Here is a 13954-nt window from a genome sequence, read left to right on the forward strand (position 1 = left end):
TTACCTAAGTAAATGGAATTTTAATTATTTTTCTAATCATTTTTAAACTGCTATTTATTTTGTGGTGTTTAAATACGCAGTCTCTGTTGCAATTGCTCTACCGTTGTTAAATTCTAAATATTATACCAATTGAGATCGGTCAGGACTGTTTTTTGGAACTGTTTTTTCCACGCATTTGTTGTAACGTCGTAACTGTCGTCACCTTTAGAATTTTAAAGTTGTGCCAGTTCATATCGCAAATTTCAATTTTTATTTTGGCATATCTTTTCAGTCTTTGCGTCGTGTTTTGAAATGTTAAAGCGTCTCTGATGTTAGCTTGAACTGTTTTTTTGTTGTTGTTGAATAAATTTCAAGATTGTGATAGTTTTATAATTAAAATAGATTGACATGATTCATTTTACATTGTGATCATACTGATGAAGGATATCTGGTATCCGAAATATCTAACACTTGTTCATTTTATTGTTATGTTTGGTGATGTACCCTTTTAGACTGGTTATATATTATATTTTGCAGTGTACTGTATCATAATATGATCCATCGCCCCGTACGATTTATCGTTGGTTATTATACAGTCATTTGATAGAACATATTGTAGTATAAACAATCATCGACAACAAGTATTATTAGGGGCAGACATACTCACTCACAAAACATGTACATACACACATGCACGCCCGAATTAAAAAAATATGTCGACTAGGGGTAAAATTATTTAGAATTTAAAAGAAATTAAACATGGAAACAAATGTGTGTTTTGATTAATGTATCTAATTTCAAAACGGACTCGTCTTTAAATTGAAGTTAAATATATAATTACACGATATGTAAATTCCTTCGAATGATGACGAAAAATATGTTTTTACGCATCGTTGTCAATTTAATGGAATTTAATGCGACTGTCATACAAGTGAGATAATTAGCTAGCTATAAAACCAGGTTCAATCCACCATTTTCTACATAGGAAAATGCGTGTACCGAGTCAAGAATATGACAGTCGTTTAATGTTTTTAAGATTTTGATTTTGCTTTGATTAGGATCTTTTGTTTTGAACTTTCCTCGGAGTTCAGTATTTTTGTGATTTTACTTTATAAATTTTCAAGCATATATAAAAAATATATGCTTACAAATGTAATTATAAATCAAAATACACGTAATTACAAGTGCTGGATCCAGGGGGCGAAGAGGGCGTACAAAACCCTCTCCTTTTGGTCGTCCCAAAGATAAAAAAAATATAATTTTGCTATATAGAAGTTTGTAGTATACAAAATCTTCTAAACACTTTTGCATCACTGCGCTCGGCAGAATATTATATTAAATTTTAGGGAATTAAGCTCTCTTTCAATTTAGCATATGTAACTTTTTTCTTTGAACAGATATTTATGATGTCGTAGACCCGGACGAAAGAACGCTCGCGTTCGTGACAAGTGACAGTCCAGCTGATGATGCTCCAATATGTAGCACTTTCTGTCAGACCACACAGACACCGAAAATTCGTACATTAAGAAAACCAGGTATGTTATATAGCCTAATGATAATAGTATCCTAGATGTTTAACAGGTTTTTGTGTAAAGATTGCATCAAATGCAATCAAAACCCTATGTTCCTGACTACTATATTTCTTTCCCGATATCAAAAATTTACCTGTCTCGAACTTTGTGTGGAATCCTCGTGTTTAATCATTTTTCTTGATTTGTTATACTCCTCCCCGTATAGGAAGCACACACACTCTGTTTGGATACAGGGGGTTCCAACCCAATATAAAAAGGAGGGCTCCAATCGTATGCCCCTATTCAAAAGCAAGTATAGTAAAAAAAAAGGGGGGAGGTTGGCACCCCTCTAAAGGAATTACGATGAGATCGTATATGTAGAGTACGACCCCTTGCTCAACGTTTCATTGCTGATTACTAATGTTGTTGTAAAGTATTACATATAATGTATATGGATGTGTACAAGAGAATATAACAGCATATTAAACATAAATAGTCATTTTCTTCAAAATACTTGTTTGTGCAGCATTGCGGGGATGGTGCATCTTTTTTGTCAAATAAGGATGTTTGCTACGCTGTTTCAAAATCACAAGCTTTTAAAACGACTGTTATAAATTAATATTTTATAAATAAAAGAACTAAAAAATCAGAAAAAAATAAAGGGCCTGTATGCTTGTTTTAGAGATATAAGACATTGAAAATTTGGCGGAAAATAATTCTCTCTAGACTTTTCATACAATAAACATTTGCACCCTTTTTCTTTAAAAAAAAATATGAAAAATAACAAGAATTTATAGAATTATTGAATTATTAAAATAAAAAAATACGTTATAAAATTATGAAATGAAAATTATGGGTAAGCAGGTACATATTTTCATGGTACTACATGAATAAAACCAGAGGATTCCGAATATCTGACAAAAAGCCAATATCCTTAAATCACTTTACTATGTTTCTTAACAGGCACAATGGATACCTTGCCCAGCAGTACACCATTATGTGCGTGTGGCAGCTCTTGCAAAAGTAAAGCTTATTCTATAGGTACGTTTTAAGGGTTAAGGTTATATTAGACTAATCAAAACACTATTGTCACGTGTTGATAGCTATCTTTCGTTGTCTTACGCTACATGCCAGACTTTATGTATACATTACATAGATAAAATCCTCTCCATGCATCCGTCAAACTATGCATTAATAGTATATTCTCAACATTTCAAAAGCTACAATCTTATGAAAACATGTATTTGCATAATAGAAACAAAGGATAAGGGGTATTCATCCATGATACAAAATCAAAAGTAAAGCTTATTCTATAGGTACGTTTTAAGGGTTAAGGTTATATTAGACTAATCAAAACACTATTGTCACGTGTTGATAGCTATCTTTCGTTGTCTTACGCTACATGCCAGACTTTATGTATACATTACATAGATAAAATCCTCTCCATGCTGCTTGCGTCGTTATTACAAACCCCTTTCCTTTTTCATAAATTTGACCTACTGAATTAGACTATTTATCAGATTTGTAATAACTTGAGCAACACGACGTTTCTTGTGTACTACTATTATATAAAAAAAGAAGATGTGGTATGATTGCCAATGAGACAACTGTCCACAAGAGACAAACATGACAAAGACATTAACAACTATAGGTCAACGTACGGCCTTCAACAATGAGCAAACCCCATACCGCATAGTCAGTTAAAAAGGCCCCGATAAGACAATGTAAAACAATTCAAACGAATTATTGTTTGTCTTTTTCATTTATCATGGCGTTGTCAGTTTATTTTCGATTTATGAGTTTGACTGTTAATCTGGTTTCTTTCGCCCCTCTGTTGTTGACTGGAAATACCCTTTTGCTGATTTACAGCTCTGATTGGTTCTACGACATGCTAAAAAAAACATAAAACTGATCGCCAAAATATAGCTTAAAGTGCTGAAAGTGGAATTAAAACACAAAGAGTTAATAAACATATATTTGTTATCTTATAAAAATTGTGTTATATATATTTGTAAATATATAGAGATTGTATGTAAAATTATTATGATTTTATAGATAGATGTGATCCTAACCCATGTCAAAATAATGGAAGTTGTGTGGATTTCAAAGAAAATTACACATGTGTATGTACTGATGGTTGGAAAGGGGAAAACTGTACAACAGGTGAAATTAATTTCCAGTCTTGTTTGCCATGTCTAAAATATAACAACAAAAGTTTTCATTTAAGAAATCAGCTATAATTAAGGGGCATATTTTAAAGTCTGATTTGTTTTTCTGTCATGTAGTGGGCATCGACAAATTAAATGACTAAATGTACTGCAACTTACTAAATTAACTGATTAAAAAAGGAACTATGTGCTACTATTTCCAGGTTTTATCAACCATTTTCTACATAAGGAAATACCTGTTACAGTCAATAATTTGACAGTTGTTACCCATTCGTTAGTTATGTTTGAGCTTCTGATTTTGCCATTTTATGAAGGACTTTCAGTTTGAATTACTCTTCAAATGCGATATTTTTGTTAATTTACGTTTAAAGAAAGAGGAGGCAACACTATAGTGTGAATAGTTAACTGTAATATAGAGTTCAGCAGTTTTGTAATCATATTTCATAAAAGGCACCAGGCTGATAATTTTCTAAGCCAAACGTGCGTTTTGTCAATAAATAACTCATAAATAAAAGAAAAGCTCAATGAGGTTCTTAATTATAATTCAAAATTTTTTAAAATAATTTGTCGGAATGTAGTTTATGTCATTTTTTTTTTTAAGATATGATATAAAAAAAAATATGGGTCACTGGTTTTTAATCACGCTCTAGGTTGTAACAAACTGACTAATTTTGTATAGATTACTCAAGAAAAAGCCAAATTTGTGCGATGAAAAGAAAACTACACCATATAATTTTAAGAAAAAGTATGACAAGCTCTAATAATAAGCTTTCAGATGTGCAGAAGAAACTATTGGGTTATCGAACTCGTTTTCTTGGTGCATAATAAAATACATAAATTCACATAATATTCTATTGTTTAAGTAACTTGATCTGATTTGTCTCCCCTAATAATTGAGTTATTTTTTCTTATGTTGGGAAATAATAAGTTAAACAATAGAGTTTTGTTGGTGTTTTTTTTGGGGGTCACCGTTAATCATATCTATTTTTCATTTATTATGTTTTACATAAATCAGCCTGTATGTCTTTATTATTTGTCGTTAAAATTTTATTACATTAAGTCATGTTATGACCTATGAGATCTATGCGATCAATGTTTTATAAATATTTGTGATAACCGAATTTGACGTTTATCTGATTAAAAATATGTCTTGAATTCTAATGGTTAGCTGCCTCGTTGGAAACTTTCACGTCTTCCTAATTTCAAATCGTACAAATCATTAAGTCATGGTGAATTTAGTCCCCCCTCCCCTGGCCTACATACATACATTGCTCGGGGTTTCTGTTTCAATTTTTTCTTCTATTATAAGACCATCAATGTTTACATAAAATTACAAATCTTCATAACTGTGAAGTTCAGTATCACTGAAGATACATATATGTTCAAGGTGTGTACATTGACTTATACAATTGGTACATGTACAGTTTATTAATTGTAATTCAGGAATTAACTTTATTTATGTTCATAGATTTCTTCATTTTTCATTTGTTTTTTCAATGAGTAATTACGTGGAATTTTAATGGGGGCTTAATGTATCATGCGTAATTATTTTTCTATTTAGAATAGTTTATGTATATTTTGAAAATATGTTTTTCAGACATAAATGAATGTTTAGACAAACAGAGAACTGCCATGTGTCCTCAACATTCTGATTGTTTGAACACAGATGGAAGTTATGAATGCAACTGTAAAAATGGCTATCAGGACACGAACGGTACCTGCACAGGTATTTTAAATTATTTCAGCATATGCATACAAAAACAACGATTAAAAATAAATAATGAATATACAATCAAAGTTCAAACATTCAAGTAATGAATACATGTAACATCAAAAAAGCAATGCCAAAAAATAAAACCAGAACATAACAAATGAAAATATATATTATAATCTTACCTCCTTAAATTTCTAGTAGCCCCATAGAGACAGTGTATATTCTATATAAGGTTAGTAGGCGATGTTTATTTCAATACACGGCTTGTATGTACCTTTATAAAAACAACTGTGCTGAGACTTTTTTTTAAGTTTCAACAGGCAATGGAATTGATGATGAACGATAGAAATACATTCATATAACACATTAAAAGCTAACAATTTGTTATTGTTGGTATTTGGTTTTGTATAGACCAATGGAAGGAGGTTCTTAACTCTAACGGTAATGAAGACTTGATCACTTTGATAGACCACATGGTCAGATATATGTTCTCATCCTATATGGAATTAACTGACCCCATATGGATCGTTTTAGGTCACTAGCACATTATATAACTAATAATACGTACGACCAAAAATATCTTTCACCAACTCTTTAAGCAGTTCCTTTATGTTTTTTTGGGTTTTTTTTATACCTTTTATGAACATTTTTAAGATAACTAAATTCTGAAGTGAGGTTAATGCGATTGATTTAACTATTCATGTTATACCGATTTAATTGTACTCTAAGAGTACGAATGTTAGAAACGTCCACGAAAAAAAAATATACTTGAACTAATTGGATCTGATAAATATTTTGGCTGTTATCCACTAAGTATATGTATATTCAGGCGTGTAATGTTGTTATGTTTTTTTAATTAAAGGGTTTGATTGATAAGTTTTGATTTCAATGAAATGCACACAAAAGAAAACAAATATAAACAGTAACACAAGTAAAGAAATATGTTCTTTGTAAATGATCATTTTCATAATATAGCTTTGATCAATAATTATAAGGTTTTTCTCAATTTGACTGAATTTCAGAAAAGACCATAAAATGATTGAATAGTATGTTATCAATCAGATATTTAAATCAGTTTCAATATATTTCAAACGCAATTTTTTCCTATACAAAAGACATAGACATGATAGACTTCACAAAAATGTCTGCATAAATTAGACAACATTTTCTTTGATATATGTATTAAATAAATGGTTTTCCAACTGTTTGTATATTCATGTTTCTTAAACTTTAAGATAAATAAACAGAAATAGTTTAAAAACAGATAAATATTTACTGAAAACTGTACCATTTTGTTGTTTGAAAAAAGTATATCAATAGGTTCTGGATTTTTCTTATCACGATTAATCCAGTTTTCAAATCCAGGCGGACTTTCTCTCTAAATTCCGTCCTATCAGATTAAATAAAACATAAAAAAGCACCGTTTTGCAAAAATGTCACCATTTTAGGAAAAAATTAGATTCAAACATAGAAACACTATTTGAAATAATGATTGGAATTGAATGAAAGAAAGACATAATCAAAATAGTATCCAAACACTACATTGAAATCTAAAAGCAAGTCCAAATTCTTAGCCCATTTTATCCAATATGTTATGACTATACATTGTATAAAACTTGTGTTTTGTTAAAACCCGCCTACTTTTATTCCATGTGGTATTTCATATTGAAGTTGTAAAGATCGTACTAGTTTATAATAAATACACTCATCATAGATACCAGGACTAAATTTTGTGTATACGACAGACGCTCGTTTCGTTTACAAAAGACTCATCAGTGATAGCATACAGGTTTTGTATATTGATATGTCTGTATCTGTATTTCAGAAAAGAAAATGCACACGAAAGATAAGTCAACAGATGTATGGTGTAAGTTGATGGTAGTCAATTCATTTGATAATCCATTTATCAAGCATTTTTTTAACTTTCAATTTAATAGATGAACGGTATATTAAATAGAAGTTAACTGAGAACGTTAAACTATACAGTATAGATTGTACTTACTTATTTGAATACAACCAACCGGAAGTTTTTTTTTATGCCCATGTATGGTCATTATGTTTTCTGATCTCTGCATCCGTTCGTGCCTTCGTTCGTCTGTATGTTTGATGTTACTGAGTTAACCATAAATTATGGCAATGTAACTGTATAAGGTGATCATTTCCACGAAAAATATATCTTTGTAAATGATCGACGCCAAAATGCTTGAAGTTCAAAAATATAATATAGAGCAGAAAAAACGAAAAAAAACTAAAAGAAGAGACATACCGGATTATATCTTGAAATAAGAGGTTTGAATAAGGGACAATATGGAGGATTTAAGTATAACTTTTATTAGAGATGACATAGCTTCAAAGGAAATTATTTGTAGTTAACCCTTCAATCATAATATCGTGGCAGGATACTTCTCCACTGCCCCTTGACTTGAAATACCCTTTTGTCTATTAATAGCTCTGTCTGGTTCTCCGACATCCTCCGAATACATAAAACTGATCCCCAAAATATAGCTTAAAGTGATTAAAGTGGATTTAAAACACAAAGTGTTATTAAACTAATATGTGTTCTTTCATAAAAATTGTGTCATATATATTTTTATAGATATATACAGATTTATTTTTAAATTAATATAATTTTGTAGATAGATGTGATCCTAATCCATGTCAGAATAATGGAAGTTGTGTGGATTTCAAAGTAAATTACAATTGTACCTGTACTGATGGTTGGAGAGGGAAGAACTGTACAACAGGTGAAATTAATTTCGCAGTCTTGTTTGCAATGTCTGAAACATTGAATGCAACATAAGAGTTTGTCTGTTTGAGAAATCACCTTTAGTAATGGACATATATTTTAAGCTCTAATTTATTTTTCTGTCATGTACTAATGTACTGTACATCGAACAATCAATGACAAAATGTACCGCAACTTTCTAAAATCTAAACAGTTTTAAGACGGACTGATCTGCAACTAATTCCAGGCTTTATCAACCATTGTCTACATAAGCAAATGCATGTACAAGTCAATAATATGACAGAAGTTACCCATTCGTTAGATATGTTGAGCCAATGAAGTTCTCATTTTATAAATGACTTTCAGTTTTGAATAAATCTTCAAATTCGATATTTTGTTAATTTTCGTTCATAAAAAGAGGAGACAACAATATGGTGTGAACAGTTAACAGTAATCCAGAGTTCAGCGGTTTTTGTAAACAAATTTCATGATAGACTCCAAGCAGATAATGTTCTACGCCAAACGTGCGTTTTGTCAACCAATAACTACTAAATAAAATAAAAGCTTAAGGAGGGTCTTAATTATAATCCTTATTTTTTTTTTAATAATTTGTCGGAATGTAGTTTATGTCAAGTTTTTGATTTAAATATACTATAAACATAAATATCGGTCACCTGTTTTCTTTTCACGCTACAGGTTGGAAAAAAATGGCTAACTGTGTATAGATTACTCATGTAAAAGCCAAATTTATTTGATAAAAAGAAAACTACACCATATAATTTAAAGATTAATATGACAAGCTCTAATGATATGCTTTCAGATGTGCAAATGAAACTATTGGGTTACCGAACTCGTTTTCTGGCACATAATGAAATACTTAAATTCACAACACATTCTATTGTTAAAGTAATTTTATCTGAGCTGTATCCCCTGATAATTGAGTTATCTTCTCTTATGTTGGGAATTAAGTTAAACATTATAGTTCTGTTTGTGCTTTTTGGGGTTACCGTTGATCATATCTATTTTTCATTTATTGTTTTTTACATTAATTAGCCTGTATGTCCTTATTATTTGTCGTTTGAATTCTATAACATTTAGTCATGTTATGACCTTTTGTATCCATGCGATATATGTTATATAAATATTTGTGATAACCGAATGTGACGTTTATCTGATTACAAATATGTCTTGGAATCCAATGGTTAGCTGTCTCGTTGGCAATTATCACGTCTGCTTAATTTCAAATCGTACAAATCTTTAGGTCAAGGTGGATTTAGTGCCATCTTCCCTTGCCCATATACATACATTGCTTGGGATTTCTGTTTCAATTTTTCTTCATTTATAAGATCATAAGTGTTTACATGAAATTACAAATCTTCATAACTGTTACGTTCAGTATCACTGAAGAGACATTTATATTCCAAGGTGTGTACAATGACTTGTTTAATTGGTTCATGTACAGTTTATTAAATGTAATTCAGGAATTAACTTTATTTATGTTCATAGATTTCTTCATTTTTCATTTGTTTTTCTATGAGTAATTACGAGGAATTTTATTGAGGAGCCAATGTATCATGCAAAATTATTTTTCTATTTAGAGTATGTATCTTTTGAAAATATGTTTTTCAGACATAAATGAATGTTTAGACAAACAGAGAACTGCCATGTGTCCTCAACATTCTGATTGTTTGAACACAGATGGAAGTTATGAATGCAAATGTAAAAATGGTTATCAGGAAACGAACGGTACCTGCACAGGTATTTTGAATTATTTCAGCATATGCATACAAAAACAACGATTACAAATAAATAATGAATATACAATCAAAGTTCAAACATTCAAGTAATGAATACATGTAACATCAAAAAAGCAATGCCAAAAAATAAAACCAGAACATAACAAATGAAAATATATATTATAATCTTACCTCCTTAAATTTCTAGTAGCCCCACAGAGACAGTATATATTCTATATAAGGTTAGTAGGCGATGTTTATTTCAATACACGGCTATTATGTCCCTTTATAAAAACAACTGTGCTGAGACTTTTTTAACGTCTCAACAGACAATGGAATTGATGATGAACGATTGAAATAAATTCATAAAACACATTTAAATCTAACAAGTTGCTATTGTTGTTATTTGTTATTGTATAGACCGATGGAAGGAGGTTCTTAATTCTAACGGTAATCAAAACTTGGTCACTTAGATATGCCACTAGTAGATACATACCACATTGTCAGATATTTGTTCTCACCTCATATGGAATTAACTGACCTCACATTGATCGTGTTTGGTCACTAGCACACGATGTAACTAATAATACTAACGACCTTTAACATCTGTGACGAACTATTTAAGCAGTTCTTTTGTGTATTTTTTTTTTTTTACCTTTTATGATAATTTTTAATAAAACTAAATTTTGAAGTGATGTTTAGGCGACTGATATAACTTATACTATTCATGCGATACAAATTTAATTGTAATCAAAGAGAATGAATGTTAATAACGTCCACAAAATTGAAAACAAAATAAGTGGAACCAATTGGATCATATAAACATTTTGGCTGTTATCCACTAAGTATAGGTTTTTGTCAGGCGTATAATATTGTCGTGTAGTCTAGTCAAAGGGTTTAATTGAAACGTTTAGATTTCAATGAAAAGCACAAAAATACAAATATAAACAGTAACACCAGTAAAGAAATATGTTCTTTGTAAATGATCATTTTAATAATATAACTTTGATCAATAATTATTAGGTTTTTCTCAGTTTAATTTAATTTAAAAGAGACTATTAAATGATTGAATAGTATGTAATCAATCAAAAATTTGAATCAGTTTCAATATATATCAAACTCAATGCTTTCCCATACAAAAGACCGATACTTCACAAAAATGTATGCATATATTAGAAAAAATATTCTTTGATCTATGCATCAAATAAAATATTTTCCAACTGTCTGTATATTCATGTTTCTTAAACTTAAAGATGAATGAATAAACGGAAATAGCTTAAAACAAATATTTACTAAAACATGTACCATTTTGTCATTTGAAAAAAAGAAATTCGACAGGTTCTGGTTTTTTCTTATCAATATGAATCCAGTTTTCAAATCCAGGCGGACTTTCTCTCCAAATTCCATCCTAAAAGATTGAATAAAACATAAAAAAAAAGCACGTACTATTTAAATTCTAAAGCTCTTCGTATATTTTCTGAAATGGAACACTATTTCTGTAAATATTTTCCGTGTTTGTGATTTTTTTTATACAAAAATGTTTGTGGATTATGTATACCAGACTGGAAAATCTTAAGACTTTTCAATTGATTTTTGTTTCCATGCACGTACTTAATACAAAAAAATACACTTTGCACGCACTTAAAACAGTTTGTCAATCTAATTTGTAGATAAAATATTCAGGATAACGTGTGAATCTCGGGGCATTAATATGACACGATTTTATATTAACCATTGCATCATAGCTTTTAACTGCAAAAATGTCACCATTTTAGGAAAAATTTATATTCAAACATGGAAACACTATTTGAAATTAAAAACCAATTGCTCAGAGAACAATTGAAGGTCTTTCCACCAAAAAACATGTATTCAAATATGAAACTAGGTTTAAATTGTCATTTCAATCGTCAAATAATAGTGGAGTATGCACTGATTCAAAAAATATATGGTTTCTTTTCAATATGTTTTTAGATAAGGGAGATGATTTGTTACTTCCGGTCTGAAAAATTTTACTTTCGATACTATTTGAATATTTACTTGACACTGATTCCAAAAATATCTGATTCTATATACTTTTATCTAAGTAAGGTATGAAATAGCTACTTCCGGTTTATACAAGGTTACTTTTTTTCAACGTTAAATGGTTTGAAAGATATTTTGCTAAAGTTCCATTGCTTTATCATGTATACATATGAGATAAAAGTAAAGGTCAAAATCTAGAACGTCAAATCAATATATGAACTTGAGATCAATTTCAAGGTTATAAACCATGGACCTCAAATCAAAAGATCATAGGTCTTACTTATATTTGGTTTATGAGTTACATCACCACACGCGTATTTTCAAATACAATAGGAGAAAACTTTATTTTGCGTTCAACGTACCCTTGCAATCAAAATTTACGTGTTACGACATTTCGAAATTAACAATTAAGTAATAATAATTTGTCGAAATCTTATTCCGTTTTTGAAAATGAGTGAAAATAAGCCAAAATCACAATTTAGAATATGACCTTGACCTTTGACCCTGACCTAATTTTTCATTTTTATTTTGGACCAAGGACCTCAAATCAAAAGATCCTAGGTCTCTATCACTTATGATTTACAAGATAGAAATGCATATCACTTATATCAAATGCATAAGGGGAAATAACTCTCATATGGAGTGTTCATATCTCTTCGGTCAAAATAAAATAAATCATGCGAAAGATATAACGAGCAATTTTATAAAATCAATTTGTCGTAATCTTTTACAGTTGCGAAGGAGTAGTGGACACAAAGAAAACAAAGTATTCGGTTACGCAGGATAAATTTCAATGGCGCATAAACTGTTCGATATTATATACCAAATATGTAAGCGACATATTGCGAAACAAATATCTATCGCAAGAACAAAACCTATTTTATCCAATATGTTATGACCATACCTTGTATAAAACTTATGTTGTGTTAAAACCCGCATACTGTTATTCCATGTTGTGTTTCAATATTGAAGTATTATAATAACATACAGGTTGTGTATATTAATTTATCTTACCTCCTATACATTTCTAGGAATATGAAGGTTAAAAGCGTCCTCGTGGAAACCGTGTATATTCAATATTAGGTTAGTTGGGAGGCGGGGCTTATTCCATACACGGTTAGTAGTGGAGTAACGTCCCTTTATATTCCATATAAGTTAATAAGGAGGCGGGGCTTATTTCATACACGGTTAGTAGTGGTGTTACGTCCCTTTAGAAAAACAAAACAGTACTGAGAAAAAAAATTTAAGGTTTCAACAGACGAAGAACGTGATGATAAAGTGAAATGAATTCAGAAAACACATTTAAATCTAACAAGTTGTCATTGTTGGCATCATGTTAATGAAGACTTGCTCATTTTGATAGGTCACTAGTCTAAATTTTGCACGTTAAGGTAGTTCGGGGGTTTAAATTTTCGCGTTGTCTGCACATAAAGTTGCGCAATGATATTGTAAGTGATTTACATTGTCGTAATTTTCCATAACAATAAAATATCATCATTTAAATAATCTTTTTTATTCAAATACATTGAGAAAGAGTTGAATAACTTTTAAATGCAATTTTAAAACTTAATAACGTTTATTCTTACAATTGTCATTGTCGAAATAGTACTTTCGTTCTAAAAATAAATATGGAGCATGTTTTTGACGTAGGAGAAGAATGAAGAGAGAATAACTCATACTAATCGAACACGTGAACTGCTTTTCATGAATACTGTAATGCAGATCGAAATTATAGATAACGATCTTCATTTTGGTAGCTTATGAAGCAGTTTCACCCCTGTCTTACACTAGAAAAGGTCCGTTAAACATGCGAAAGATGGATGTAAACAAATGATGAAAAGGGGGAAATTTAAACTGAAAAGTAAGTACTAATGAATTGAATACACATGCTCAAAGAGCGATTCACGACCACTGAAAATAATATGTAAGCGTCAAATTAGTGGAAATAATTTCAAGACAATATCCGTGTCGAACAACAAAACAATGACACCCCCCCCCCCCTTTTCAGGCTGGAAATTAATTATACATGTAACCATAGGCATAGCTCATGGTATTTCTATCATGTAATAGTTTTGAAAATTTGTGGACCTGAGAAATAT

At 30.3% G+C, this 13954-nt stretch overlaps 1 protein-coding gene across 1 annotated transcript in view; it reads left to right on the forward strand.

Annotated features, from left to right (window-relative positions):
• The window catches only part of LOC143043735 (uncharacterized), an 89601-nt gene extending 79295 nt beyond the window's left edge, over window positions 1-10306 (forward strand). The window contains exons 13-18 of the mRNA XM_076215918.1: window positions 3546-3653; window positions 5256-5384; window positions 7198-7239; window positions 8009-8116; window positions 9727-9855; window positions 10254-10306. Of these exons, the coding sequence (XP_076072033.1) occupies window positions 3546-3653; window positions 5256-5384; window positions 7198-7239; window positions 8009-8116; window positions 9727-9855; window positions 10254-10306 (569 nt within the window). The remainder of the gene's footprint in view (window positions 1-3545; window positions 3654-5255; window positions 5385-7197; window positions 7240-8008; window positions 8117-9726; window positions 9856-10253) is intronic.
• Window positions 10307-13954: the final 3648 nt, after the last annotated feature.

This window comes from Mytilus galloprovincialis, chromosome 8 (assembly GCF_965363235.1).
Source record: "Mytilus galloprovincialis chromosome 8, xbMytGall1.hap1.1, whole genome shotgun sequence".
Lineage (NCBI taxonomy): Eukaryota > Metazoa > Mollusca > Bivalvia > Mytilida > Mytilidae > Mytilus > Mytilus galloprovincialis.